Source organism: Trachypithecus francoisi, unplaced genomic scaffold, assembly GCF_009764315.1.
Source record: "Trachypithecus francoisi isolate TF-2019V2 unplaced genomic scaffold, Tfra_2.0 Lachesis_group5, whole genome shotgun sequence".
NCBI lineage: Eukaryota > Metazoa > Chordata > Mammalia > Primates > Cercopithecidae > Trachypithecus > Trachypithecus francoisi.
Window position 1 is genome coordinate 95,118,639 of NW_022681470.1, and position 25,113 is coordinate 95,143,751.

Below are 25,113 nucleotides of genomic sequence, written 5' to 3' on the forward strand. Positions count from 1 at the left end.
CTGACCAACATGGAGAAACCCCATCTCTACTGAAAATACAAAATTAGCCAGGTGTGCTGGCACATGCCTGTAATCCCAGCTACTTGGGAGGCTGAGGCAGGAGAATCACTTGAACCTGGGAGGCGGAGGTTGCGGTAAGCAGAGATCATGTCATTGCACTCCAGCCTGGGCAACAAGAGTGAAACTCTATCTCAAACAAAAAAGAAAAAAAAAAACAGCATGCTGGACATAACCAAATATCCAACCATAAGGGACTAGTTATAGAAAATATAAGTACATAATGCAGAAACTTTTAAAATTTATTTTTTATATATATACATATATATATATATACATATTTTTTTTGAGATGGAGTTTCACTCTTTCGCCCAGGCTGGAGTGAAGTGGCATGATCTTGGCTCACTGCAACCTCCACCCACTAGGTTCAAGTGATTCTTCTGCCTCAGCCTCCCAAGTAGTTGGGATTATAGGCGCCCACCACCACACCCAGCTAATTTTTGTATTTTTAGTAGAGACAGGATTTCATCATATTGGCCAGGCTCGTCTCGAACTCCTGACCTCAGGTGATCTACCCGCTTTGCCTCCCAAAGTGCTCGGATTACAGACATGAGCTACCGTGCCTGGCCAATTATTATACATTTTCAGAGATAGGGTCTCCCTCCGTCGCCAGGCTGCAGTGCAATGGTATGATGATGGCTCACTGTAGCTTTAACTTCTGGGCTTCAGTGATCCTCCCATCTCAGCTTCCCAAGTATCTGGGACTACAGGCGTGTGCCACCACGCCTGGCCAAAAATATTTTAGAAAAACATTGAAGACATGACATAATGCTGTATGAAAAATGCAAGACAAGAAAAATTCCACGTATTTTGATCCAAACTTTCTAAAGAAATATATTTTTATGATTATTTATTGTGTAATACGGTATATATAATAACTATATATTTGTACACAGGAAGAAGAAAATGGAAAGATACACATCACCAGAGATAAGCACTATTTCAATTTCCTTCTATGCACCTTTTTGCAATAAAAAATATATAACAAACAAATATTCATTTGCCTGTGTGGGTTTAGTACACATTGCAGCAGCAGGGATGTGGACCAGGCACCCTCACGGCTCCCTCCCCCTCCACAGGAACAGTGTTTCTGCAGAAACCCCAAGGCAAGAGGAGGCTAGGCATCCAAGCGAAAGCCTGGGCCTTAACCGTAACAGGCAGTGAGTGGAATGCTCTGGATTTCAAAATATTTTCTTGTCAGCTCATCATTTTTCCATCAAGAATTCTAAAATTCCACAGAATGGTTTATACAAAAATCATGAGCCTCACTGGGCCAGGAGTAAGAAGGACTAGCTAGGAGGCGGGGAGAGTGTGATGCTGCTTCTGCGTGGGGGAGGGTTTCCAGAATTCCTGGAATATGCTGTCACCAGTAAGGGGGAAACCACACACCCGCAGCACTAGAGGGAGTATAAGAATGCATCCACTCTTCCCATTGTACAGAGGGGAAACAGAGGCCCAGAGAGGGAAAGCGACTTGTTCAAGGCTGCACAGCAAGTGTGACCAGAATTGAACCTAGAATTCATGGGCGGGACCCAGTTTCTTATTCCTTTGTGTGGTTCCCAGCTCAGCCCAGCCCAGCAGAGAACAGTCATACACTCATAGCCCAGGGTATCTAAAGCATGACCTGAGGGCATGGAGACGCTAGAATGAAAGCTAAAATCAGAAGACAAAGAAGACGGAGCAGGCCGGACTCCCACCTGTAATCCCAGCAATTTGGGAGACTGAGGCGGGAGAATCCCTTGAGGCCAGGAGTTTGAGACCAGCCTTGGTAACATAGTCAAACCTTGTCTCTAAAAAAAAAAAAGAAGAAGAAGAAAACAAGAAGATGGGGCAGCCCTAAATAGAAAATATGGCTGCCCACGGATGCTCATGCGGCCCAGCAGTCTGCCAAACCCAGCCAGAGTCAGCTTTGTCTGGAGCCTTATAGGCTCCACCTTGCTTGTCACCGCAGAACCATGGAAATGAGACGCAGTCATTAGGGTTTTTTAAAGGCTCCCCATACTATACTCAAGACAGATGCTTCAGGAAGAAAGTTTCTACCCACAGTCCTGACCCCCAACACAGCCTGTGGCCCAGAGAATGCCCAGTAACCTCTGGCGGCTCAGGTTGCTGGGGTTAAAGTGGGAATGAACCACAAAGCCACAGGAAGAGGGGAGGAGAGACCGTGGGACCCACAGGCTCAGCAGCGCCAGGCAGCTCCTCCATGCTGAGCCAGCAGACCCTACTTCACACCTTTCCTCACAGCCTTTCAACCACCCAACAGACAGCTCATCACTGCTCCTCTATTCGTACAGAAACAAATAAATAAACCTCACTGAGGAGCCTCCCTAGGAGAAATGACTCACTTCCAGCTGGGTCCCAAACGCCAGCTTCAGAAAAAGCTGTGTGTACATCTCCATGGTGTCTGGGTGCCAAAAGCGCCCCTCGTTCTGAGGTTTCACCCTTCCTCATTTGGGGGGATGGGTGTGGGAGGGCAGTTAAAGCAGGGTCATTTTTTGTTATTAAGACAGGGTCTGGCTCTGTTGCCCAGGCTGGAGTGCAGTAGAGGAATCATAGCTCATTGCAGCCTCCAACTGCTGGGCTCAGGTGATCCTCCCACCTCAGCCTCCCACTTAGCTAGGACTACAGGTATGCACTGCTATGCCCGACTAATTTTTTCTAAACTTTTTTTTTTTTTGTAAAGACAGGGTCTCCTTATGGTAGCTGGCTGATCTCTATCTCCTGGGCTCAGGCAATCCTCCCCCCTCAGCCTCCTAAAGTACTGGGATTATAGGCCTGAGCCACCACGCCCAATCAAGCATCTTTTCTTTTAAGAAATTATGGTGATGGCTGGCCGGGCGCAGTGGCTCATGCCTGTAATCCCAGCACTTTGGGAGGCCGAGGCGGGCGGATCACGAGGTCAGGAGATTGAGACCATCCTGGCGAACACAGCGAAACCCCGTCTCTACTAAAAATACAAAAAAATTAGCCGGGCGTGGTGGCGGGCGCCTGTAGTCCCAGCTTCTAGGGAGGCTGAGGCAGGAGAATGGCGTGAACCCAGGAGGTGGTGTAGCTTGCAGTGAGCGGAGATCGTGCCACTGCACTCCAGCCTGGGCAACAGAGCGAGACTGTCTCAAAAAAAAAGAAAGAGAAAGTATGGTGATGGTAAATGCTAATAGCTATTTGTCACTCACTTGTTACATTTTATGTCCTTACTTAGCAAAATTAAAAGCTGGCAACCAGCCAGATATGGTGGCTCATGCCTGTAATCCCCGTACTTTGGGAGGCCGAGGTGGGCGGATCACCTGAGGTCAGGAGTTCAAGATCAGCCTGACCAACATGGAGAAACCCCATCTCTACTAAAAATACAAAATTAGCTGGGTGTGGTGGCGCATGCCTGTAATCCCAGCTACTCGGGAGGCTGACGCAGGAGAATCGCTTGAACCCAGGAGGTAGAGGTTGCAGTGAGCCGAGATCACGCCACTGAACTCCAACCTGGGCAAAAAGAGCGAAACTCCGTCAAAAAAAAAAAAAGCTGGCAACCTTAATTGGTCCCCAGAATTGTTTTTGAAATTTTACAGACCCATGAAATCCCAATGTTTAGGAATCGCCCAGTTGTGCACAGGGATGTCAGGTGGGTAGGCAAAGGGAGGATGTGGGAGGAGGGTCGTGGAGAGAGGCACAAAGAGTGGAGTGCACCAGGACGGCTGACTGCTAGATACTACTGAGATGTGGTGAGAATCCAAAACAAGGCAGAGACGTTTGGCGTGATGTGCAAGCTCCTGGCTGGGTAGCTGGGTGGGTGGGGTGTCTGTCCCCTGGACAAGCAGGGCAGGGAGGTCTGTGAGAGGTGTGATATGTTTGGTTTGGGTCATGCTGAGCACCTGGCACAGTAGGGAGGATCTGGCCAGAAGTCTGAGCCGAGTTGAAGACATGAATCCAGAGCTCTAGAGACAGGCTTGGCAGGAGACACGGGTGAAAGGCACTCCTGCTGGCATTTATTGCACCCTTGTCATGTGCCAGGCTCTGTGCTAATTGCTTCTCACCTCATTGAAGACTCACAACCCAGCAAGGCTGGGGTTTGGGTTTTTTGAGGCAGACATTACTATTTCCACCTGACAAATAAGCTAACTGAGTCTCGGTGAGGTACTTCCCCAGGTCGTGCTAGTCAAGGGCAAGGGCAGCAACTATACCGAATGCTACCTGACTCCAGAGTCAGTGCTCTGCACAAAGTGGCAGGGGATGCAGTAGAAGTGGGCAGGGCCCCCAGTGGAATGTACCAGAAAGCTGCAGAAAACAGGGCCGAGAGGGAATTTGGGGATGCCACATGGAGAAGTGAACAGGGCAAAATCTCTCCAGAAATGTGTAACCAAGCCTCTGTAACCCCAGAATGTCCCTCTTGGGAGTGCTGCAGAGAGGAACAAAACAAACTCCTCCAGAATGGACGACCAAAGAGTTTGAGAAGATAATAATATAGCTGGAGGGACCGACTGCTCAGTCCTGGCTTCAGGGCACCCCCTCATGTGCAAATGCAAACCTTTGGCAGTACCTCCTCCAACAGGTGTGATTCCCATTCTTGGGGAATAAAGGAGGGAGTGAAAGGGATTTGTGAGGAGCAAGGAATAATCCCCTTGTGCCTAATGGGCTTTTCCCAGGCATTTTGCCCCATGCCCTCTTTGAAAAGGGGCTCCAGCCTGGCTCAGTGGCTCATGGCTATCAATCCCAGAACTTTGGGAGGCCGAGGCAGGAGGATCACTCAAAGCCTGTGCAACATAGGGTGACCTCATCTCTGTAAAACATTTTTTAAAAAATTAGCCGGGCATCGTGATGCATGCCTATAGTGCTAGCTACTCAGAGGCTGAGGCAGGAGTTCAAGGCTGGAGTGAGCTATGATTACACCACTGCACTCCGGCTTGGGCAACAGAGTGAGATCCCATCTCTAAAAAAAAAAAAAGAGGAAAATGATTTTGTGGTTTCCCCAGACTCAATGTTGATGTGACAGGGAGAACTCCTATCAGGAGAGAATAAATTCAGAACTCCCGCTTGAGAGAAAGCCGCCGACCATGCGCCCTGTCCATGGGTACCAGCCTGCACAATTTCCATGAGCCGCCACTGCAGCTGCTAACAGACGTGACCTGGCCTTGCTGGCCAAAGCAGGGCTACGACAGAGTGACTCTGGGACCCCCAACTTCATGCAAAAGGCTGTCCTGGGCTACAGTCTGTGTGGGGGCCAAGCCCCAGCCTCAAGGGCACCTTCAGCACCTGCTGAAGTCCAGACTCCAGAGCCCCCCTCTATGGCATTCCACTTCCACTCCTGCAGGGGCCCACCAAGGCCAGCCTCCACCTGTCCCACTCACACCACCCACCCACATATCTGTCAGCCTCACCAAGCAGCTCCCTGCCACCCTCCCCTTGCTCACAGTTCCGTGCCTTTGTACCTGCTGTTCCCTCTGCCTACAATCCCCATTTTCTATCTGGGACCCTCCTACACATCCTTCAAGACACAATTCAATTGTCACCTCCTCCATGAAGCTTTTCCTGCTATCTCTAAACTGCCCCAACAAAACAGTCTGCTTACAGCCTTATCGCGCTGTAAGCACCATCTATTACATATTAGATATACTACGGTGGGGCATACGCCCTCCTCCAGCCCCCTCAGGCACATACTAAAACCACCAGGAAAGCTTTCTCAAACCACCCACTCCATTTCCTCCTCCAGATTCTAACGCAGTGAGTTCAGGATGGCCTCCAGGATACTGATTCTGGGATGCCTCTGGTCCCACTCTCCTCCTCCCAAGAAGTAGCACTGTCCTGTAATTGCTGATCCCCTTACATGTGCAGTATGCTTTAGCATTTCTAAAGAATATTTTTTCATCAGACTCACAAAAACTCTCTGAAAGGAACAGGATTGGTGCTATCATCCCTACTTTACAGATGACAAGACTGAGGCTCTGAGAGCTGAACTAACTTTACCAAGGTCATAAAACCTGACTCCCAGGTGCTTCCCAGGACCTCTGTGTCTCCCAAAGGCCACCCCTCCCACACCTAGGCTGGGAGGCAGGTGCATCCTGTCTGTCTGGGCCTTGAGAGCTGAAGGTCCTTGTGGCGGATAAGCTCACCCCACATGGTGATACAGTGTCTAGTACACTGACGCATCCCTAACAGCCAAATAACTGTGGTCCATAACACCTCACCTAGTGTTCTAACCTTCCTCTTATTTTTCAGAACTGTCTGCCAATTTCCAACCTGAATCCCCCTCTTGCATCAGAATCATCCAAGTTCCTCTTGCTCTGCCCTCAGCAGAGAGGGGAGCAGCAGGTTTCTTTCTTGGATGTATTCACCACTGGGTTTTGAAGACTTCCCCTGCCTCAAACCACATATGTATAGGGTGGAGGGCTCAAAGTCTTCCGCTCCTTATGTGAGAAGAAACCAACTGAGCTCCCACAGAAGCTGTGTCTATGCCACAGAAGTATGTCCACCCGAGGCTGGAAAGTGAAGACCATACCCAGTGCTGGCCAGACAGCTCCCACCACACCATCTTCCAATAGAGGGAGGGTGTCAGCAACTTAAAGAGGGACATCCACAAATGAGACCAGACTCAGAGGAAAGGGGCCAGACAGGTAAAGAATTCATAGACCATTCCATGTAACAGCTTGGGAAGAGGAGCCCAAGCCGATGCAAGTCTGGGAACTCCAAAAGAATTTAGAGAGAGCAGACTAGGAAATTTGTCATCGGTTATCCCTGAGGACAGAGCAAGGGCCAGTGAGGCCAGAGATAGGTTCACCTAAGAAAGAACTTTCTATATGAATAGATATTTCTCCAAAGATACATGAATGGCCAAGAAGCACATGAAAAGATGCTCAGCCTGGGCGTGGTGGCTCACGCCTGTAATGCCGGTACTTTGAGAGGCCTAGACGGGCGGCTCACTTGAGGTCAGGAGTTTGAGAGCAGCCTCGCCAACACGGCAAAACCCCATCTCTGCTAAAAATACAAAAATTAGCTGGGTGGTGCACGCCAATCCCAACTACTCGGGAAGCTGAGGCACGAAAATCACTTGAACCCAGGAGGTGGAGGTTGTAGTGAGCCAAGATTGCCCCACTGCACTCTGGACTGGGTGACAGAGTGAGACTCTGTCTCAAAAAAGACATCAATCATTAGGGAAATGCAAATCAAAACCACAATGAGATAACACTTCACATCCATAAGGAGGACTATTGCAGCAAAATGAAAAATAATAAGTGTTGGCAAGGATGTGGAGAAACTGGAACCCTTATACACTCCAGTGTAAGTGTAAAATCGTGCAGCCACTGTGGAAAACGGCATGGCATTTCCATGAAAATTTAAAATTAGAATTACCAAATGATGCCACAAATATACTTCTGAGTATATACACACAAAAGAACTGAAAGCAGGAATCTAAACAGATATTTCACACCCATGTTTATAGCAGCATTATGCACAACAATCAAAATGGGGAAGCAAACCCAGTGTCCCCTGACGAATGAATGAATCAACAAAATGTGGTATCTCTACACAATGGAATATTATTCAGCCTTAAAAAGGGAGGAAAGTCTGACACATGTTATAACATGAATAAATCTTGAAGATATTATGCTAAGTGAAATAAGTCAGTAACCAAAAGACAAATACTCTCTGATTCCACTTATTTGAGGTACCTAGAGTGCAGCCTGGGCAACATGGTGAAACCTTGTCTCTATAAAAAATGCAAAAATTAGCCAGGCATGGTGGTGCATACCTGTAGTCCCAGCTATTTGGGAGGCTGAAGTGGGAGGATTTCTTGAGCCCAGGAGGTCAAGGCTGCAGTGAGCATGATCGCACACCACTGCACCCCAGCCTGGGTGATAGAGGGAGAACCTATCTCAAAAAAAAAAAAAAAAAAAAGAAAAGAAAAGAAAAAAGAAAGAAAAAGAGGGAGGGAGACGGCCAGGCGCAGTGGCTCACGCCTGTAATCTCAGCACTTTGGAAGGCCAAGGCGGACGGATCACCTGAGGTCAGGAATTCAAGAGCGGCCTGGCCAACATGGTGAAACCCCATCTCTACTAAAAATAAAAAAATTAGCCAGGCGTGGTGGCAGACGCCTGTAATCCCAGCTACTCAAGAGGCTGAGGCTGGAGAATTGCTTGAACCCGGGAGGCAGAGGTTGCAGTGAGCCAAGATCACGACAGTGCACTCCAGCCTGGGTGGGCGACAGAGTGAGACTCAGTCTCAAAAAAAAAAGAGAGAGAGAGAAAGAGGCAAACGCAGGCAGGAAGGCAGGCATGCAAGCAAGCAAGCAGTCAAGCAAATGAAGTACCTAGAGTAGTCAAACTCACAGAGAAAGCAAGTAGAATGGTGGTTGCCATGAGCTGGGGGAAGGAGTGGGTGAAAGGAGAGTTACTGTTTAACAGATTCTGAGTTTCAATTTTACAAGATGAAAAAAGTCCTGGAGAAGTAAAGTGGTGATGGTTGCACAACGATACTTAATGCCACAGAGCTGTACACTTAAAAATAATATAAATGGGCAGGGTGTGGTGGCTCATGCCTGTAATCCCAGCACTTTGGGAGGCTGAGGTGGGTGAATCACCTGAGGTCAGGGGTTCAAGACCAGCCTGACCAATATGGTGAAACCCCATCTCCACTAAAAATACAAAAATTAGCCAGGCGCGTTGGCGGGTGCCTATAGTCCCAGCTACTCGGGACGCTGAGATAGAAGAATTGTTTGAACCCGGGAGGTGGAGGTTGCATTGAGCTGAGATCACGCCACTGCACTCTAGCCTGGATGACAGAGCAAGATTCCGTCTCAAAAAATAATAATAATAATATAAATGGTAAATATTATATTACGTATATTTTACAATTTGAAAATTTTTAGATGAAGAAACTTTCTAACAAAATGAGATTGCTTCAAGCTGCTTGTGACTATCTAAACTAAGCGGTTGGAATAAAAGGTAAAATAGGGGTCAGCCCATATCTGGAATTCCTATTCCTCTGCACGATGTTAGAGCTGATTTTCCCCCCGCTTAAAAAGGCCCCCAAAGCCACACTGATGCCCAGCATTCAGATAAATCAGTGTATTTTGCTCAAAGTATACACAAATCAAAGAAAACCATGGATAGGTCAATATGATCTACCTTGAAGGATGCACTGATTTATTAAAATGGTCTAAGATACAGTAGTTAGGCCCCACTCCTTGTCCGGGCCTGAGCAGGAAAAAAGCTTTTGAGGAGAGGGCCCAGTAGAAAGCTGCCTCCTGTTGTTGATGAACAGGGAAAGTGCCAACACAGATGGAAGCTTGTACTTGATATTACTGCATCCAACTAGGATTACCCCCTAAGCCCCAGCCTACTCCTCTGGCTCTTCCCAGGACAAGAAAGACAAGGGACAAGGACCCCATAGAACAAAGCCAGCCAGGAGAAACAGCCATCACCCCACACCATCCAATCTGGCAGAAGAATGTGCAGCTGATAGATAAAAGCCTTCTCTCCCTGGGGCCAGGGCTGGGAGAAAGTGGCAGGGGTAGGGATGGGACAGATGCCAATTCTGCCTTTCCTTTTTATCCATACTTACTCAAATATATGGGTATCTTACTCTTTTTTTTTTTCCTAACTGCAAGTTATTTAAGAATGATTAATTTGGTTCAACTATGCCACAGGGCTAGAAACATTTGACCCCAAAGTGAGCCAGGAGACCATTCTACAACAAAAACACTGGGAAAAATAAAACAGTGCTACGAGAGGTAGTAAGCTCTCTGGCTCTGGAAGCATTCAAGCAGAGGCTGGCTGACCACTCTCTGGATTGTGGTCAGGGAGATTCCTGCATTCTAGGTCTGCTAAATCCTAACCTTTCATAGCAGGGTGTTGATAGATAATGTCTCAAGTGGTTTTATCAGGAAAAGAAAAAAAAGTCATATAAGCTTGTTGTTTAGAGTTAAGGAGGGCACCAACAGAGGAACTAGAAACAGAAAGAGTCAAGCAACTTCCTTAGAAAGCAGGACTAGAAATGGAAGACATGGGACAAGGGACCACTGCTCAATGTTATAAGCTGTTTATTACTTCTTTGCCACGTGCATATATTAATTTGATTACAATTTTAAAAGTTTAGGCCGGGCACGGTGGCTCACACCTGTAATCCCAGCACTTTAGGAGGCTGAGACGGGTGGATCACGAGGTCAGGAGTTCAAGAGCAGCCTGGCCAACATAGTGAAACCCCATCTCTACTAAAAAATACAAAAATTAGCTGGGCATGGTAGCATGCGCCTATAGTCCCAAGTTACTCGGAAGGCTGAGGCAGGAGAATGGTGTGAACCCCGGAGGCAGAGTTTGCAGTGAGCCAAGATCATATCACTGCACTCCAGCCTGGGTGACAGAGTGAGACTCCGTCTCAAAAAAAAAAAAAAAAATTTTTTTTTTAAAGTTTAGCCAGGTGCGGTGGCTCACACCAGTAATCCCAGCACTTTGGGAGTCTGAGGCTGGTGGATCGTTTGAGGCCAGGAGTTCAAGACCAGCCTGGGCAACATGGTGAAACCCTGTCTCTACAAAAAAAAATTTTTTTTTTTTTTTGAGACGGAGTCTCGCTCTGTCGCCCAGGCTGGAGTGCAGTGGCCAGATCTCAGCTCACTGCAAGCTCCGCCTCCCAGGTTCACGCCATTCTCCTGCCTCAGCCTCCCGAGTGGCTGGGACTACAGGCGCCCGCCACCTCACCCGGCTATTTTTTGTATTTTTTAATAGAGACGGGGTTTCACCGTGTTCGCCAGGATGATCTCGATCTCCTGACCTCATGATCCGCCCGTCTCGGCCTCCGAAAGTGCTGGGATTACAGGCTTGAGCCACCGCGCCCAGCCAAAAAAAAATTTTTTTTAATTAGCCAGGCATGGTGGCACATGCCTGTGGTCCCAGCTACTTAGGATACTGAGGCAGGAGGATTGCTTGAACCCAGGAGGCAGAGGTTGCAGTGACCTGCGATTGCACTGCTGTACTCCATCCTGGGTAACAAGGAGAAACCCTGTCTCCAAAAAAAAAAAAAAATTTAAGTTTAAAAAAATTTCCATGGGGTTTTTAAAAATATATATTGATGATGCAGTTACTAAATAAGTTTCCAAAAGTAATTGACAACATGGGGAATATTATGTTTATACATGTAAATACACACACACATACATGCACCTAGAAAAAGGAAAGCAGCATACTAGCATGATCTCACTGGTTTTCTCTAGGGAGTAAAACTACTGGTGATAATTATTCTTCATATTTTTCTGGAATTTTTCATGTTCTACAACAAACATGCTAATTTCAACAGTCCTCAAATGGCAATTATTATTACCTTTAACATTTGAAAAAAATAAAAAGCATGAGTGACTGCCCTAGATTAAATACGGCTAACTTCGCATCCCTCCAGCGGTGGCGGGATCCCCACCCGTCTGCCCTGAGTCTGGGCTGGCAGCTGAGGATGAGAAGCCACAGGGAGAACCAAGGGCCGGGGCCACCAGCCAGCACCATCGTCAGACATGTGACCAAGGCCACCTCAGACCATCTCAATCTGATGGCAGCTGCATTCCTGATTCAGGCAAGACCAGCAGAAGAGCTGCTTAACTGACTGTATTTTTGTATTTTTGGAATCTCAAGCAGACAAATGATTGCCGTTTTAAGCCGCTAGCTGTTTGTTTCTTTTGAGACGGAGTTTCGTTCTTGTCGTCCAGGCTGGAGTGCAATGGCGTGATTTCGGCTCACTGCAACCTCTGCCTCCCGGGTTCAAGAGATTCTCCTGCCTCAGCCTCCTGAGTAGCTGGGATTATAGGCAACTGCCACCACGTCCAGCTAATTTTTTGCATTTTTAGTAGAGACGGGGGTTTCACCACATTGGCCAGGCTGGTCTCGAACTCCTGACCTCAGGCAATCCACCCGCCTCAGCCTCCCTCCCAAAATGCTGGGATTACAGGTGTGAGCCACCGCACCTGGCCTAAGCTACTAGTTTTGAGGCGACTTGTCCAATAGCAATGGATACCTGATGCAATGACAGAGTTGAAACACCCCTTCCTTCCTCAGTGCCCAACCCAGTACCTGTCCAAGGCGTGCCCATGGCCTCCGGGCTCCACTCGCTCCACTCGCCTTGCCCAAACTCCTCCTGGGCACGAAGCTGCACCACGTGCCTCAGGCCGCTCCAGGCGTCGTGGATGACACAGTGATGCTGGAGGTCCTTGACCTGAGAGCGGGGGCACAGTGACTCTGGGGAGGGGTCCAGGGTGGTGCTGGGCAGGCATCTCCCCAGTGGGTTGGTGCCTTGACCAGCCCTGTGCTTCAGCTGGCAGAGGCCTCTAGAGGCTCCCACCACCCCGGAGGCTCCACTAGTGAGGGGGTTGCCCTCAGGGCCCACGGGAGCTGCCCCACCCATGCACTACAGAATCCTGCAAGCCACAATGCTTGACATGTTTATAGCCCAAATCTCTTCCCACATTGCTCTCCTCACAGGCAAGCCTGGGAAGAGGAGACTGGCCTAGCATTCTCCTTCTCATTTAATAAATGATATATCACCAAGGCTCAGAAAGCTTAAAACATGTATCCAAAGCAACGAAGGTAGCCAGTTTTGAAGCAGGACCTAGAGCCTATGGTTTTCTTTTTAGTACTCTTTCTTTCTTTCTTTCTTTCTTTTTTTTGAGATGGAGTCTCATTCTGTCACCCAGGCTGGAGTGCAGTGGTGTGATCTCCACTCACCACAACCTCCACCTCCCGGGTTCAAGGGATTCTCCTGTCTCAGCCCCCGAGTGGCTGGGATTACAGGCGTGCACCACCACGCCTGGCTAATTTTTTGTATTTTTAGTAGAGACGGCATTTCACCATGTTGGCCAGGCTGGTCTCCAACTCCTGACCTCACGTGATCCGCCCACCTTGGCCTCCCAAAGTGCTGGGATTACAGGCGTGAGCCACCATGCATGGCCTCTAGTACCCTTTCTACTATGCCTAAGCATCTGGGGGCACCTCTCTGACCAGAAGTAAAACATAAATTTACCATCCATGTTGTGAATGTCTTTGACCGTTCAGCCCGATATCTGAGCTCAAACCGTAGTCTATAGAAAGATGAGTTCCAGGAGTGGGGGTCTTGCCAGGTGACACTGAGCCAGCGGGGGTTTCTGGCCACGGCCGTGACTGTGATGTTGGCAGGCGGATCAGGCTGCACTGTGGGAAAAGGGAGCATGGCTCCTATGCAGCAGCAAACATAGTGTAGAGAAGCCCATGTAGGCTGAGTTCCCAGCAGGCAGGGCCCCACCCAGCCCCGTTCACTCCCCAGGCACAGCTCCACAAGGGCCTGCTTCATCATTGCCACACCTCCCGGCAAGCAACGCCCAAAAGCCACCAACTCACCAAATCCCTCAACCACCCCTTCCCTGCCCCTCTGAGAAGTCGATAAGAAGGATTAAATCAAAAATGAAGGAAACTGCTGGAGAGCGGGAAGAGCTTACGTACAGATTCCACAACCCTGAAAGGTCTGAGTTTTGCTGAACTTGCTCCCGACACTACTGGCGACGCACATGGACACTATGTAGAAAGAGCTGTCTCCCTCCGGGACTGCCAACTGGCAGGAGAACTTCTGGGACTCCTGGGAATACTGGCACGGCTCCTGGAAGTCTTCGGCCGGACTGTTCTGACTGTTAGACACAAAACAAGGGCAGGGCTCGCCTGTCAGTTTCGCACAGACTCAAGAGGGGAGAGAAGAGGGAAGTGGAATCCCGGGGTTTGAATCCCAGCTCCAGACTCACGAGCCCTGTACCTCTAAGTCTTCTTTTCTCATTTACAAACAGGAACATTAATACTACCTATCTCGCAGGGGTTCTGTTAAGATTATTATTATTTTTTTTTTTTTGAGATGGAGTCTCACTGTGTCGCCCAGGCTGGTGTACAGTGGCGCAATCTCGGCTCACTGCAACCTCCACCTCCAGGTTCAAGAGATTCTCCTGCCTCAGCCTACCCAGTGTGCCGGCTAATTTTTGTGTTTTTAATAGAGATGGAGTTTCACCATGTTGCCCAGGCTGTTGGCAACATGTTGCACCACGTAAGCCATCATGCCTGGCTGGTTCTGTTAAGACTGAAAAATAAGGGCCGGGCGCGGTGGTTCATGCCTGTAATTCCAGCACTTTGGGAGGGCAAGGAGGGCAGATCATGAGGTCAGGAGTTCGAGACCAACCTGGCCAATACGATGAAACCCTGTCTCTACTAAAAATACAAAAAAAAAAAAAAAAAAAAAATTAGCCTGGCGTGGTGGCGCATGCCTGTCCCAGTTACTCGGGAGGCTGAGGCAGAAGAATCGCATGAACCCATGAGGCAGAGGTTGCAATGAGCAGAGATCGCATCACTGCACTCCAGCCTGGGCGACAGAGTGAGACTCCATCTCAAAAAAAAAAAAAAAAAGAGCAATAAATGTAAAATCTACAGATGAGGAAACTAGCTGGATTTATAAATATATATAAACATGTAGCCTAGCGCCTGGCACGAAGGGTGAGGGGAGCTAGGCTGGAGGGCTCAGCCAGTCACTCAGGCCTTGGTGGGCTGGCCAGCTCTGGTCTCCCACTGGGCCTGTGCTCTTGGCACTGTACGGGATGTAGAAATGAATTGAGAGGCCCCACCCTGGCTTTAAGGCACTAACAAAAAAGATCTATCCTCAGATGACTAGACACCCAGCAGAAATGCCACTCCAGAGACGCAAAAAGTGCTAGAGGGGTTCTGGCAGGTGAGTCCAAAAAAGAATTCTGGGTGACTGAAGACATTCGAGGTGAGTCAGTCACCATCCCACCTGGCCTGGAAACCTGAGGTTTCACCCTCTTATGACACATGTGGGGATATGAGGCCACGTCAGCCACTCACCCTCTGGCTGGGGTGACGAGTCTGCCATCTCTGACTTGGGTTCGAACCCTGGGCTCCTGCTGAGTCCAGCACATGGGACAAACCCAACCTTTCCAGGCTGAGTTAAAACCCCTTCCTCCTCCCCTCAACACCACCCAGGCTTCCACCCAGCCACAAAGGCAGGGTCACCGACTGCTTTACGTGTGTGCCCAGGCGGGGTCAGAGGGCCAGGGCTCAGTCTTGTTGGCCTGTGTCTCTCCCACTGCCCCAGCACCATGCCTGGTCCAAGGCAGAGCCTGAACTCACCCACGCCTGTGGAAGAAGGAGTGAATGGTGCTGCAATTGGTCCAGGGTATGAAAGCAGACACACAAGAGAAAAAGCAGAGCTCCCAGTAATCCCTTTCCAGGGGCCTGTCTCTTCCAGGCCCTGCAGTGGCCTGAGGTCCGGGTGGGGCCTCAGTGGAGGCTGGGCCCCCCCCCAAGGCTCTCGCAGCCACTTCCCCTGCTCTTTCCTCACTTCAAAGGTGCCCAGTGGCCATGCTGACTCTTCAAAGCAGATGGAAGCAAAGGCTCGAGGCTGCTCAGGAGGAGGACAAGCACTGCAACACGGACACCGCACCCTCTCCCACTCCTGCTGTCAACATGGAAAGTATTCCAGTTAAGCCGGGTGCGGTGGCTCACGCCTGTAATCTCAGCACTTTGGGAGGCCAAAATAGGTGGATCACCCTAGTTCAGGAGACCAGCCCAGCTAACATGGTGAAACCCCATCTCTACTAAAAATACAAAGATTAGCCGGGCGTGGTGGCGTGCGCCTGTTATCTCAGCTACTCAGGAGGCTGAGGCTGGAGAATCGCTTGAGCCCAGGAGGCGGAGGTTGCAGTGGATCGAGATCATGCCACTGCACTCCAGCCTGGGCGACAGAGTGAAACTCCATCTCAAAAAAAAAAAAAAAGTATTTCAGTTGAAGTGTCAGACATGATAGAGATTTCCACAGGCTGGCCTGGGAAGCTGCCAGCCACCGTCTCTATCCTGCCTAATCCTGTCTATGGTACAAGCCTTTGAGGTACAAACAAGGCGTATCCTTCGCTGGACTGTGAAGCTACCCAGGCTTGGGGCATGAGCTGACGGTGCTAATGGCAGCTGCATCACTCACAGATGGGTAATCCTCACTTTTCATCATAGAGGGCAGAACAAAAATATGACTGCCGGGCGGCCCAGTAACTCTATGGAAACAGACCCAAGTGGGAGCCGAACCACCCTGTTGAAGTCACTGCTCTGGCTTTCTGACACAGTAGTCCTGCCTTATCTGAGGTTTTGCTTTCCAAGATTTCGGTTACCTGTGGTCAACTGCGGTCCAAAAATATTAAATGGAAAATTCCAGAAATAAGCACTTCGGAAGTTTTAAACTCCCCCCTGTTCTGAGAAGTGTGATGAGATTTCATGCTGTCCCGCCCAGGACGTGAATCATCGCTTTGTTCAGCATTCCCGCGCTGTAAATGCTACTCGTCGCTCGTCCTGACATCCACCGCCATCATCATGGCTCGGTGATCCAGAGTCACCCAAAACAGGTGATCCTCCTTCTGACACATAGTCAGAAAGTCCTAGTAGCCTAACACCAAGTCACAATGCCTACATCATTCACCTCACTTCATCCCATCATGCAAGCATTTCACGACCTCACATCATCACAAGAAGGGTGAGTACAGTAATAAGACATTTTGAGAGAGAGACCACATTTGCATAACTGTTATTACAGTATATTATTATCATTGTTCTGTGCTATTATTAATTATTGTTAACTTCTTACTGTACCTAACTTATAAATTAAACTATCATCAGTACATATCTATAGAAAAACATAGTATATATAGGGTTCAGCACCATTTGCAATTTCAGGCATCCACTAGGGGTCTTGGAATGTGTCCTCCTTGCCACTGTATTCTGATGACTGACAGCTCAAAATCAATTGTAAACCTCTGGACTGGGGAGACTGTGGCTCTGGGATGGAGACCGGCAAAACCGCAGAGGCAGATTTGTTTTCAGCATCTTCTACCTCCTCTACATCCATGCCTGAACCCATCCCGAGTCTTCCCACGTTAAGCCCGTCTTCCTGTGATGATGCAGGGATCCTCAGGCACCCTCAGGCAGGCGTGACTTCTCGCCCCATGGCCCCTAGCTCCCTCTCCCCCGCCCATCACCACTTTCTCTCTCGTGCCTTTATCATGGAAATAGCCTGATATGCCCACAAGGGCCCAGACACTGATAAGAGGCTGGCTGTTATACCCTCTCCTAGGGACATTTGCATGTTTTTCAGAGCAACGCCCATAACCTTCAGACTTTGAATGAAATCAGACAGACTGGGACTGAATTCCCAGCAGAGCCACTTACTAGTTAAGTGACCCAAACCCATTAATCAGTCTCTGGGCCTCAGTCTCTCCATCTGTTAAGTGAGAAAAATAACGCCCACTTCCCATAGCTGTTTTGATAACAGTGAATAGGGCAAGGTTCCAAGCACAAGCACAGTGCCCAGCTCAGGGAGCAGTCAAATGTAGATCTCAGTTTCCTCTCATCTCCTCTTCCTCAGCCTGAAGGAATTACTTCCTAATGATAACGTTTTGAAATCACCTGAACCAGCCCCTCTCTGGGGGCCTCGGAAAGGAGGGAGCCGACGTGCACCCAGCTCAGCCCAAGATACTTACAACTTCCTCACCAACAGCACAGCCTTGGTCGTCGGAGATGGGGTGCTCCGAGGACCCCACTCACAAACAACGTTGCTGAGGGGGCTCTTCCGGAAGCAGGAGAGCTGGGGCTCCTCGGGGGGAACTGAAAGGAGAGCATCACAGGTGTGAGCAGGCCGGCGGGGATCCTGGGGCACACCCGACCTCGCAGGCAGGGCAGCCTCCCTTGAAGGGAACGCATGGCTAGGGGCCAGTCCTGGGGCCAGTCAGGACCAGACAGCATGGCCACACTTGGCCACACACGAATGGTATCGCAGCTTGGAAATTAAAGGACACCAAAGACCTCATGTCAGTCTGGGACACGCATCCGGGACAGGGGAAGGGAAGCACCTCACGGCCAACTTGTCTGAAGAGGAGATAGGATGATCGAAAAAAAAGGGCTTTGGAGTCACACAGACCTGGCTGTGTGGCCTTGGGCAAGTTGTAGCCGCTCTTCAGTTTCCTCATGTATAAAATAAACTGATGATAATGTAATGATGATGGCAATGATGATAAGCCTGCTTTCCCTGACAAGGCTGCTGGATTACAAGAGATACAAAGAAGAAAGTGCCTTGGCATAGGGCTTGGCACACAAGGCACTGGTTCCAGTAAGTCTTTATCTACGTGTGAGGGAGCTAAGAACTTGCTAATTCTGGCCGGGCGCGGTGGCTCAAGCCTGTAATCCCAGCACTTTGGGAGGCCGAGACGGGCGGATCACGAGGTCAGGAGATCGATACCATCCTGGCTAACATGGTGAAACCCCGTCTCTACTAAAAAATACAAAAAACTAGCCGGGCGACATGGCGGGCGCCTGTAGTCCCAGCTGCTTGGGAGGCTGAGGCAGGAGAATGGCGTAAACCCAGGAGGCGGAGCTTGCAGTGAGCTGAGACCCGGCCACTGCACTCCAGCCTGGGCGGCAGAGCGAGACTCCGTCTCAAAAAAAAAAAAAAAAAAAAGAACTTGCTAATTCTAAAAAAAATAAGAATAGCTAATTTGAGAGCTTAGGATGTGCTATACAGACTTTTTAGCACCATATGTGTATGATACACACATACACACACACACATAGGCAAATTCACATATACCCCCTTTGCAACAACTCTAAGGTAAGGTAATAAAATTAACCTTATTTTGCCAAAGATGACACTGAGGGGTGGAGAAGTTAAGCTGTATGTGAAGGAGCAGGATTTAAACCCAGGCTGCCTGACTCCGGGCCCCAGGCTATTCACCAGTTCACCGGAAGTCCTAACTCCCAAAGCCAATGTTCCCCATCAGTCAGACGCTCCCACCCAGCAGCTGTCTTTGCCGGCATCTGGGTGGCAGACATTGGTGGGCCTTCCCCAAAATTCTTGCGCCAAGGAAATGGCGAGAGTCTGAAGGCTCAGACAGGGACTGTCTGGAATGCACAGAGCCTCATTTCTTACGAGAACTATCTCCAGGAGCTCTGAGGCACAACTCACCATCCACCAGCAAGTGCACAGTCCCAGCCGGGCGGCCGGCCTGGTAGCATGAATAGTTTCCAGAGTCATGGAGCTGCACCGACCTCAGCAGCAGCCTCCTTCCCACGCCAGCCCATCTGCTGAGGTGGGAGCCTGCAGCTGGCTTCCTGAGAACCCAGTGAACAGTGGCATTGTCTTCCGGCTCTCCCCCTGGGCAGGTCAGAGTCACGCTGTCTCCTGGCAGACTGGTCAGCACACCTCTCGCCACCTCTGGAAGAGGGAGAAGACACTCGGTGAGCTCATAGCCACTGAAGAAGGGGCTTCGTTCTGGTCTGAGGAAGCCACGAGAGGCCTCAGTGATAATCATGAAGTGGTCCAGGCTACCGTCACCCCTGCCTGGATTAGGGCAGCAGTCTCCTGGTGGCCTCCCCAACCTGGTCCTCACCATCCAGCTGCCTGGGAGAGCCTTCTGAAGCTGGCTGCCCCACTCCCTGGATTAGAAAACCCTTCAAGGGCCTGCCACCAGCCACAGGATGAAGTCCAAGCTCCTCAGCGTGGCCTTCAGGGCCCTGCTGTCCTTGGAGGTCTCATCTCTCCCCACTCCTTAGAAGGTGTGGAGCTCTCCCCTCAGTTCCCCTAGCTCTCCTCCTCACACTTGTTCTTCACACATCATCCCCTCGACAATTCCTCCTATTCCAGGTCTTGGCCTAAACATCGTTTCCGGTCCCTCAGCTGCACTAGGCCCTCATTCTGCACTACGTCACCCACATGCTGCCATGTAATTACCAATTCCGTGTCTCCCTTTCCCTCAAGACTCCAAGCACCACAGGAATAGGCACCCTGGTCTGTTGTTCTCCGTTACATTCCAGTGCCCAGGACGTAGCCTGGCCCGTGGCAGGGGCCTGCTGAGCGCTTGATGAATGTGTGAATAAATGGATGCCCTTAGGAATGAATGCCAGGCACCCAAGTGCACATGTACACAAGAGGCCTCCGAATTGCAGGGTATTCATGGCAGAATGCCTATTGTACAGTTGGCAACCAAGGCCCAGAAGAATCAGGAGACTGGCCCAGATGCACAGCTGGGGTAGAAACCAGAGCTTCTGGTTCCCTGTTCCATGCTCCCTCCACTACCCTACATCTACTACAGCAAAGCTGTGTTTACTCTAGGGACCAAACTGGAAGGTTAAAAAGCAAAATGCGTTATCTACCCCTTGAAAAAAAATTGGGTGTATTCTACTACTCAAGAAAAAGGAGATTAGAGATTAAAGGAACAAGTACACTTTTTTTGAGTAGCAGTTATAGATTCATAGAATCTAAGATAAAAATTAGCCCAACCACCTTGGACTCATTTATTAACCAATCAATCAAATTAGTCCAACCAGCTAAGGAAACAGAGGCCAGGGAACACAGCCAGTTTTCATCTAAGCACACTTGGTCCTTCGAACCAAATACATAACCGTTTATTAGCAAGCAGTAGCAATATATCTGGCCAAAGATTTTAGAAAGGACCAGCAGCTGCTGAGTGCCTGACCTCACCTCCTGGCCCATGCTCCTGGGACTCAGAAGCAGCCCAAGGCTCCCTGCCTAGCCTGCAAAGCCCTTCTTGTTTATGAGGTGTTATCTCATACTTAGCAGACTGTCCTTCCTTTCACGCCATCCAAGGTGGCTGTCAGAGGAGGGAGTAATGATCAGTGACTCCCAGGCAGATAACACCCCCAAAGCTGGTGAGGTTGGAGTCCACACTGGCTACTGGCCACAGTCCAGGGAGAGAGACATAGGCATCAAAGGGGCAGAGATAGCTCTGCCTGGCGCTGGGCTCTGCCTAGCTATACAGATACCCTTCACACTTCCCTCTCACTTTAACACCTGGAGCCAGAGTCCTCCTCCCTGGCACCCTCTACCCGGAGGCTGACAGAAAAGGGACAGATAAAGGCCATCATGGCAGCCGGTCATCTAAGGTTTTCTCTGGTCACCAACAGAGCCTTGGACCTTGGGTAAGAAAGCTGGTTGAATTGTCCCCATGCAGCCAGCGGAATTTGGGCAGGTTCCTAAGACCCCTATGGCCTTACTTTCCCCCACAGTGAGCAAGTCCTACGTTTGATGAACATTCGAGGAGGCTGTAGCGGCCAGGCACTGGCGAGGAAGACACAATCAGGCATCCCAGAGACCTGCCCTTGAGAAATGGGAGAGCATTCGCTGCTGCAAGGCCAGGACACAGTGCACAGTACTCTCCTGGTCCTCAGCAAAATCTGAGTCCCAGCTGGGCCTCACACCTGTAATCCCAGCACTTTGGGAGGCTGAGGCGGGTGGATCACCTGAGGTCAGGCGTTCGAGACCAGCCTGGCGAACGTGGTGAAACACCATTTCTACTAAAAACACAAAAATTAGCTGGCCATGGTGGCGCATACCTGTAATCCTAGCTACTCAAGAGGCTGAGGCAGGAGAATCGCTTGAACCTGGGAGGCGGAGGTTGCAGTGAGTCGAGATCGTGCCACTGCTCTCCAGCCTGGGTGATAGAGTGAGACTCTGTCTCAAAAAAAAAAAAAAAAACAAAACTGAGTCCCTAGAAGGTGAAGTCCACTGAGGGCAATAAGGGATGGACTGCTACTGCCCAGAGGACTTGAAAGGGTTATAAAAAGCCCCAACTACAATATAGCTTTCACACAGAATTTTCAACAATATATTTTTAGCATTGCAAACATTGTTTTTTAATATATTACATAATCCATGCAAATTCATATGTGTAATGTATGTAAAAGCTACATACATAAAAGTTCATTTAGGAAGCATAAAATACCCAGGAGAGCCCACCAACCTAACTTTTAAAAACAGGTTCACTACCCCTGGATCCCTAAATTTTTCTTAACTTTGCTTCATTTTTGAGCCTCATATAAATGGTTTGAATATAGTCTTCTGCTATGATGTGCTTTTCTCTTTTCTTTTTCTTTTTTTTTTTTGCGGGGGAAGGGACAGTCTAGCTCTGTCACCTAGGCTGGAGTGCAGTGGCGCGATCTCGGCTCACTACGTCCTCAACCTCCCATGTTCAAGCAATTCTCCTGTCTCAGACTCCCAAGTAGTTGGGACTACAGGCACACACCACCACATCCGGCTAATTTTTTTTTTTTTTTTTTTTTGTATTTTTAGTGGAGATGGGGTTTCACCATATTGGTCAGCTGGTCTTGAACTCCTGATCTCAGGTGATCCACCCGCCTCTGCCTCCCAAAGTGCTGGGATTACAGGCATGAGCCACCACGCCCAGCTGGTGCTTTTCTCGAACTTCCTTTGTGTGTGTGTGTGTGTGTGTGTGTGTGTGTGTGTGTGTGATACAGAGTCTCAGTCTGCTGCCCAGGCTAGAGTGCAGTGGCACAATCATAGCTTTTTGCAACCTCAAACTCCTGGGCTCAAGCAATCCTCCCACCTTAGCCTCCTGAGTAACTGGGACTATAGATGCATACCACCATGCCTGGCTAATTTTTTAATTTTTACTAAAGACAAGTTCTCAATATATTGCCCAGGCTGGTCTTTAACTCCTGGCCTCAAGCCATCCTCCTGCCGTAGCCTCCCAAAGTGCTGGGATTACAGGCATGAGACATCGTGCCCGGCTGCTCTTTTTTTTTTTTTTTTTTTTCTTTTTCTTGGAATAGGGTCTCACTCTGTCACTCAGGCTGAAGTACAGTGGCATAATTACAGTTCACTGCAACTTCAAATTCCTGGGCTCAACTGATCCTCCCACCTCAGCTTCCCAAGTAGCTGGACTACAGGTACATGCTACCATGCCTGGCTATTTTCTTTTTCTTTTTCTTTTTTTTTTTTTTTTTTTTGAGACATGAAGTTTCACTATATTGCCCGAGCTGGTCTCAAACTCCTGGCCTCAAGCAATCCTCCCACCTGGGCCTCCAAAATGTTGGGATTACAGGCATGAACACCTGGCCCGGCCTCATTGATACGTTTCTCTGATTCACTGACATATATAGTTAATTCAGTTTCACTGCTATGTAATATTCTGTTGTGTGACCCTATCATTCCCTCACCGAGGGAGGTTTGGGGTCATTCCCAGTGTTTTGCCATATCAAAGAGGGCGGCTATTAACTTTCTCATGACTCAGTGCACTTGCCCGGGAACTTCCCTAAGAGTGAAACTGTTGGTGTTGGCGTGTGTGTGACATGTGTCCTTTTCCTTCACAACTGAACACATGGTCCAGTGTGTTGAACTCCAGTGGGCACCTGATGGAGGCAGCAGTTTACCACATCCAGTCCACATCTTGAAGTCCATCAGTGCCTGAATGCGGTTATGTATGGAAGATGCAAGAACACTTCTAATCGATGCACCAATATTTCCACTTTTCCATTTTCCACTTGATAAAGCAGCTGTCAAGATAAAGCCTAACACAGACTTCAAGTTCCTGTACAAATGACAAACTTGCAGGAACAAAGATGGAAACAGTGCCCAAAGAGAACTGCTCCCAGTGCAATGCTTGCAATATCCCTTCCTCAGCTGATTAGCAGAAATCAGAATTCACAGGGCAGTCTAGGAGCACCAGCATGCAACAGACGCAAGTGCAGGATGCATGAAGGTCGAAGGCAGGGGTCAAGCACCACCACGGCTCATCCAGTCACTGGCACTTTTCACACAGCACAGTCCTCAACTATAAAAAGGTCCCTTCTCCAACCATGGTGACAACACTGGAAGCTCCTGGTCATCACTCATCAGAGAACTCAGTAGGTGCTTAGTGCATGTTTGTTGAATATAGGGCACGTTAGGGGTACCCACAGGGAGGGTCTCAGCACCAAAAACTCCCAGGAGCACGGTTTGCGGTGAAGGGGTCTAAGTGGTGCCCTCTCGTGTTGTGCGATGGGCAGGCCCAGGCTGGGGGGCAGAGGAGCCCGCTGAGGCAAGGAAATAGACTCCTGGAGCCAGAGGAAGCTCTCTTTTCTGCTTCTGCCTTTGCCAAATCCAGTAAATATGTCTTTCTGGTCATTTCCCCTACCCCAGTTCGGCGGGAAGCTCTTGCCATGTTTAGCGGCCAGCCTGAACAATAGCAGGGGCTGTTCTGCTCCTGCACTCACTCACAATGGCCAAAGTATCTGAGCAGCTCAGAGAAATACCAAATAAAAATACTTTTTTTTTCCTCTTCCACAAAAGCAGAGCTGCAGGGAGCAACATAATGGCCACTTCCTCTGCCAAGGAACTTGAGTAATGGTTTTCTGAATCTTTAAAACTGAGTCACTATTTTTTAAAATAGGGAATGATTAATTATAAACCACCCATTGGCAAGTATTGCCTGTCACAGCCCTGCTTCAAAATATATTTCCTCTAGAACCTGTGAACAACACTGTGTTAACTACGCTTTTAAAAGCACTGTATGCAGAATGGTCAAAGAAATACTCATAAAGACCATAAGAAAATATACTTGCTAAAGTCTGAGTGGGCAGCACCGCCCCTCCCCTCCCGCCCACTCAGCCCTCTGCCTCCTGACCCAAATCTCTGACTCAGTACCCCTGACAGCCGGGTGGCAGTGGGGAAGCCTCACGTGTGACTCTCAGAACAAGTAACATTCACAGAAGTGTCCTCTTGCTACTTCTGCCCTCCTCTCCAAATGATGGTGCTAGAAGTGATTTCTTTCTCTTCCCTGCGTCTTTCTGTAGTTTTTGAATTTTCTATAAGTTGCCTATATTGCTCTTATAATGAATATATATATATATATAATTAAACAGGCTAGATAGCCTGGGTCTGTCTGAGTTAGGATTTCTAGGAAGGAGGGAGAGGGTGCGGCAGAGCACAGTGGGCACTGAGGGATATGGGGGGATGAGGGTGGGTTTTTCAACACTAGCAGCTTCTGAGCACCTTCAGGCCAGATAGTGCCACTTTGCCCTTGCACTGCTGAGTTCTCTCACTGTCACTGTCACTGAATTCTGCACCCATAGCCCAGCCTTCCCCTGTACGCCTGATTCCCTAGTGGACACAAGACACCATCCCTGGGCTCAGCCTTGATTCCTCCCATCTGTCCCTGTTTTTCTGTTCCCTGGGAATCTGCTGGGGCCTTCCCTAAGTAGGCCCTACCAAAGAGAAGGGCCAAAAGGAAGACATACG

At 49.2% G+C, this 25,113-nt stretch overlaps 1 protein-coding gene across 3 annotated transcripts in view; it reads right to left on the minus strand.

The window, feature by feature from the left end:
- IL6R (interleukin 6 receptor) overlaps positions 1-20,885 on the minus strand; it is a 53,069-nt gene extending 32,184 nt beyond the window's left edge. Inside the window, exons 1-5 of one of the 3 annotated variants that reach the window (XM_033198711.1) lie at positions 19,045-20,885; positions 17,567-17,690; positions 13,494-13,675; positions 13,039-13,205; positions 12,093-12,234 (exon numbers count right to left, since the gene is read on the minus strand). In XM_033198711.1, coding sequence (XP_033054602.1) covers positions 12,093-12,234; positions 13,039-13,205; positions 13,494-13,675; positions 17,567-17,690; positions 19,045-19,471 — 1,042 coding nt within the window. In that variant the 5' untranslated portion in view covers positions 19,472-20,885. The remainder of the gene's footprint in view (positions 1-12,092; positions 12,235-13,038; positions 13,206-13,493; positions 13,676-17,566; positions 17,691-19,044) is intronic. The other 2 variants (XM_033198710.1, XM_033198712.1) reach the window with 2 other exon arrangements.
- Between the last annotated feature and the right edge of the window lie 4,228 nt (positions 20,886-25,113).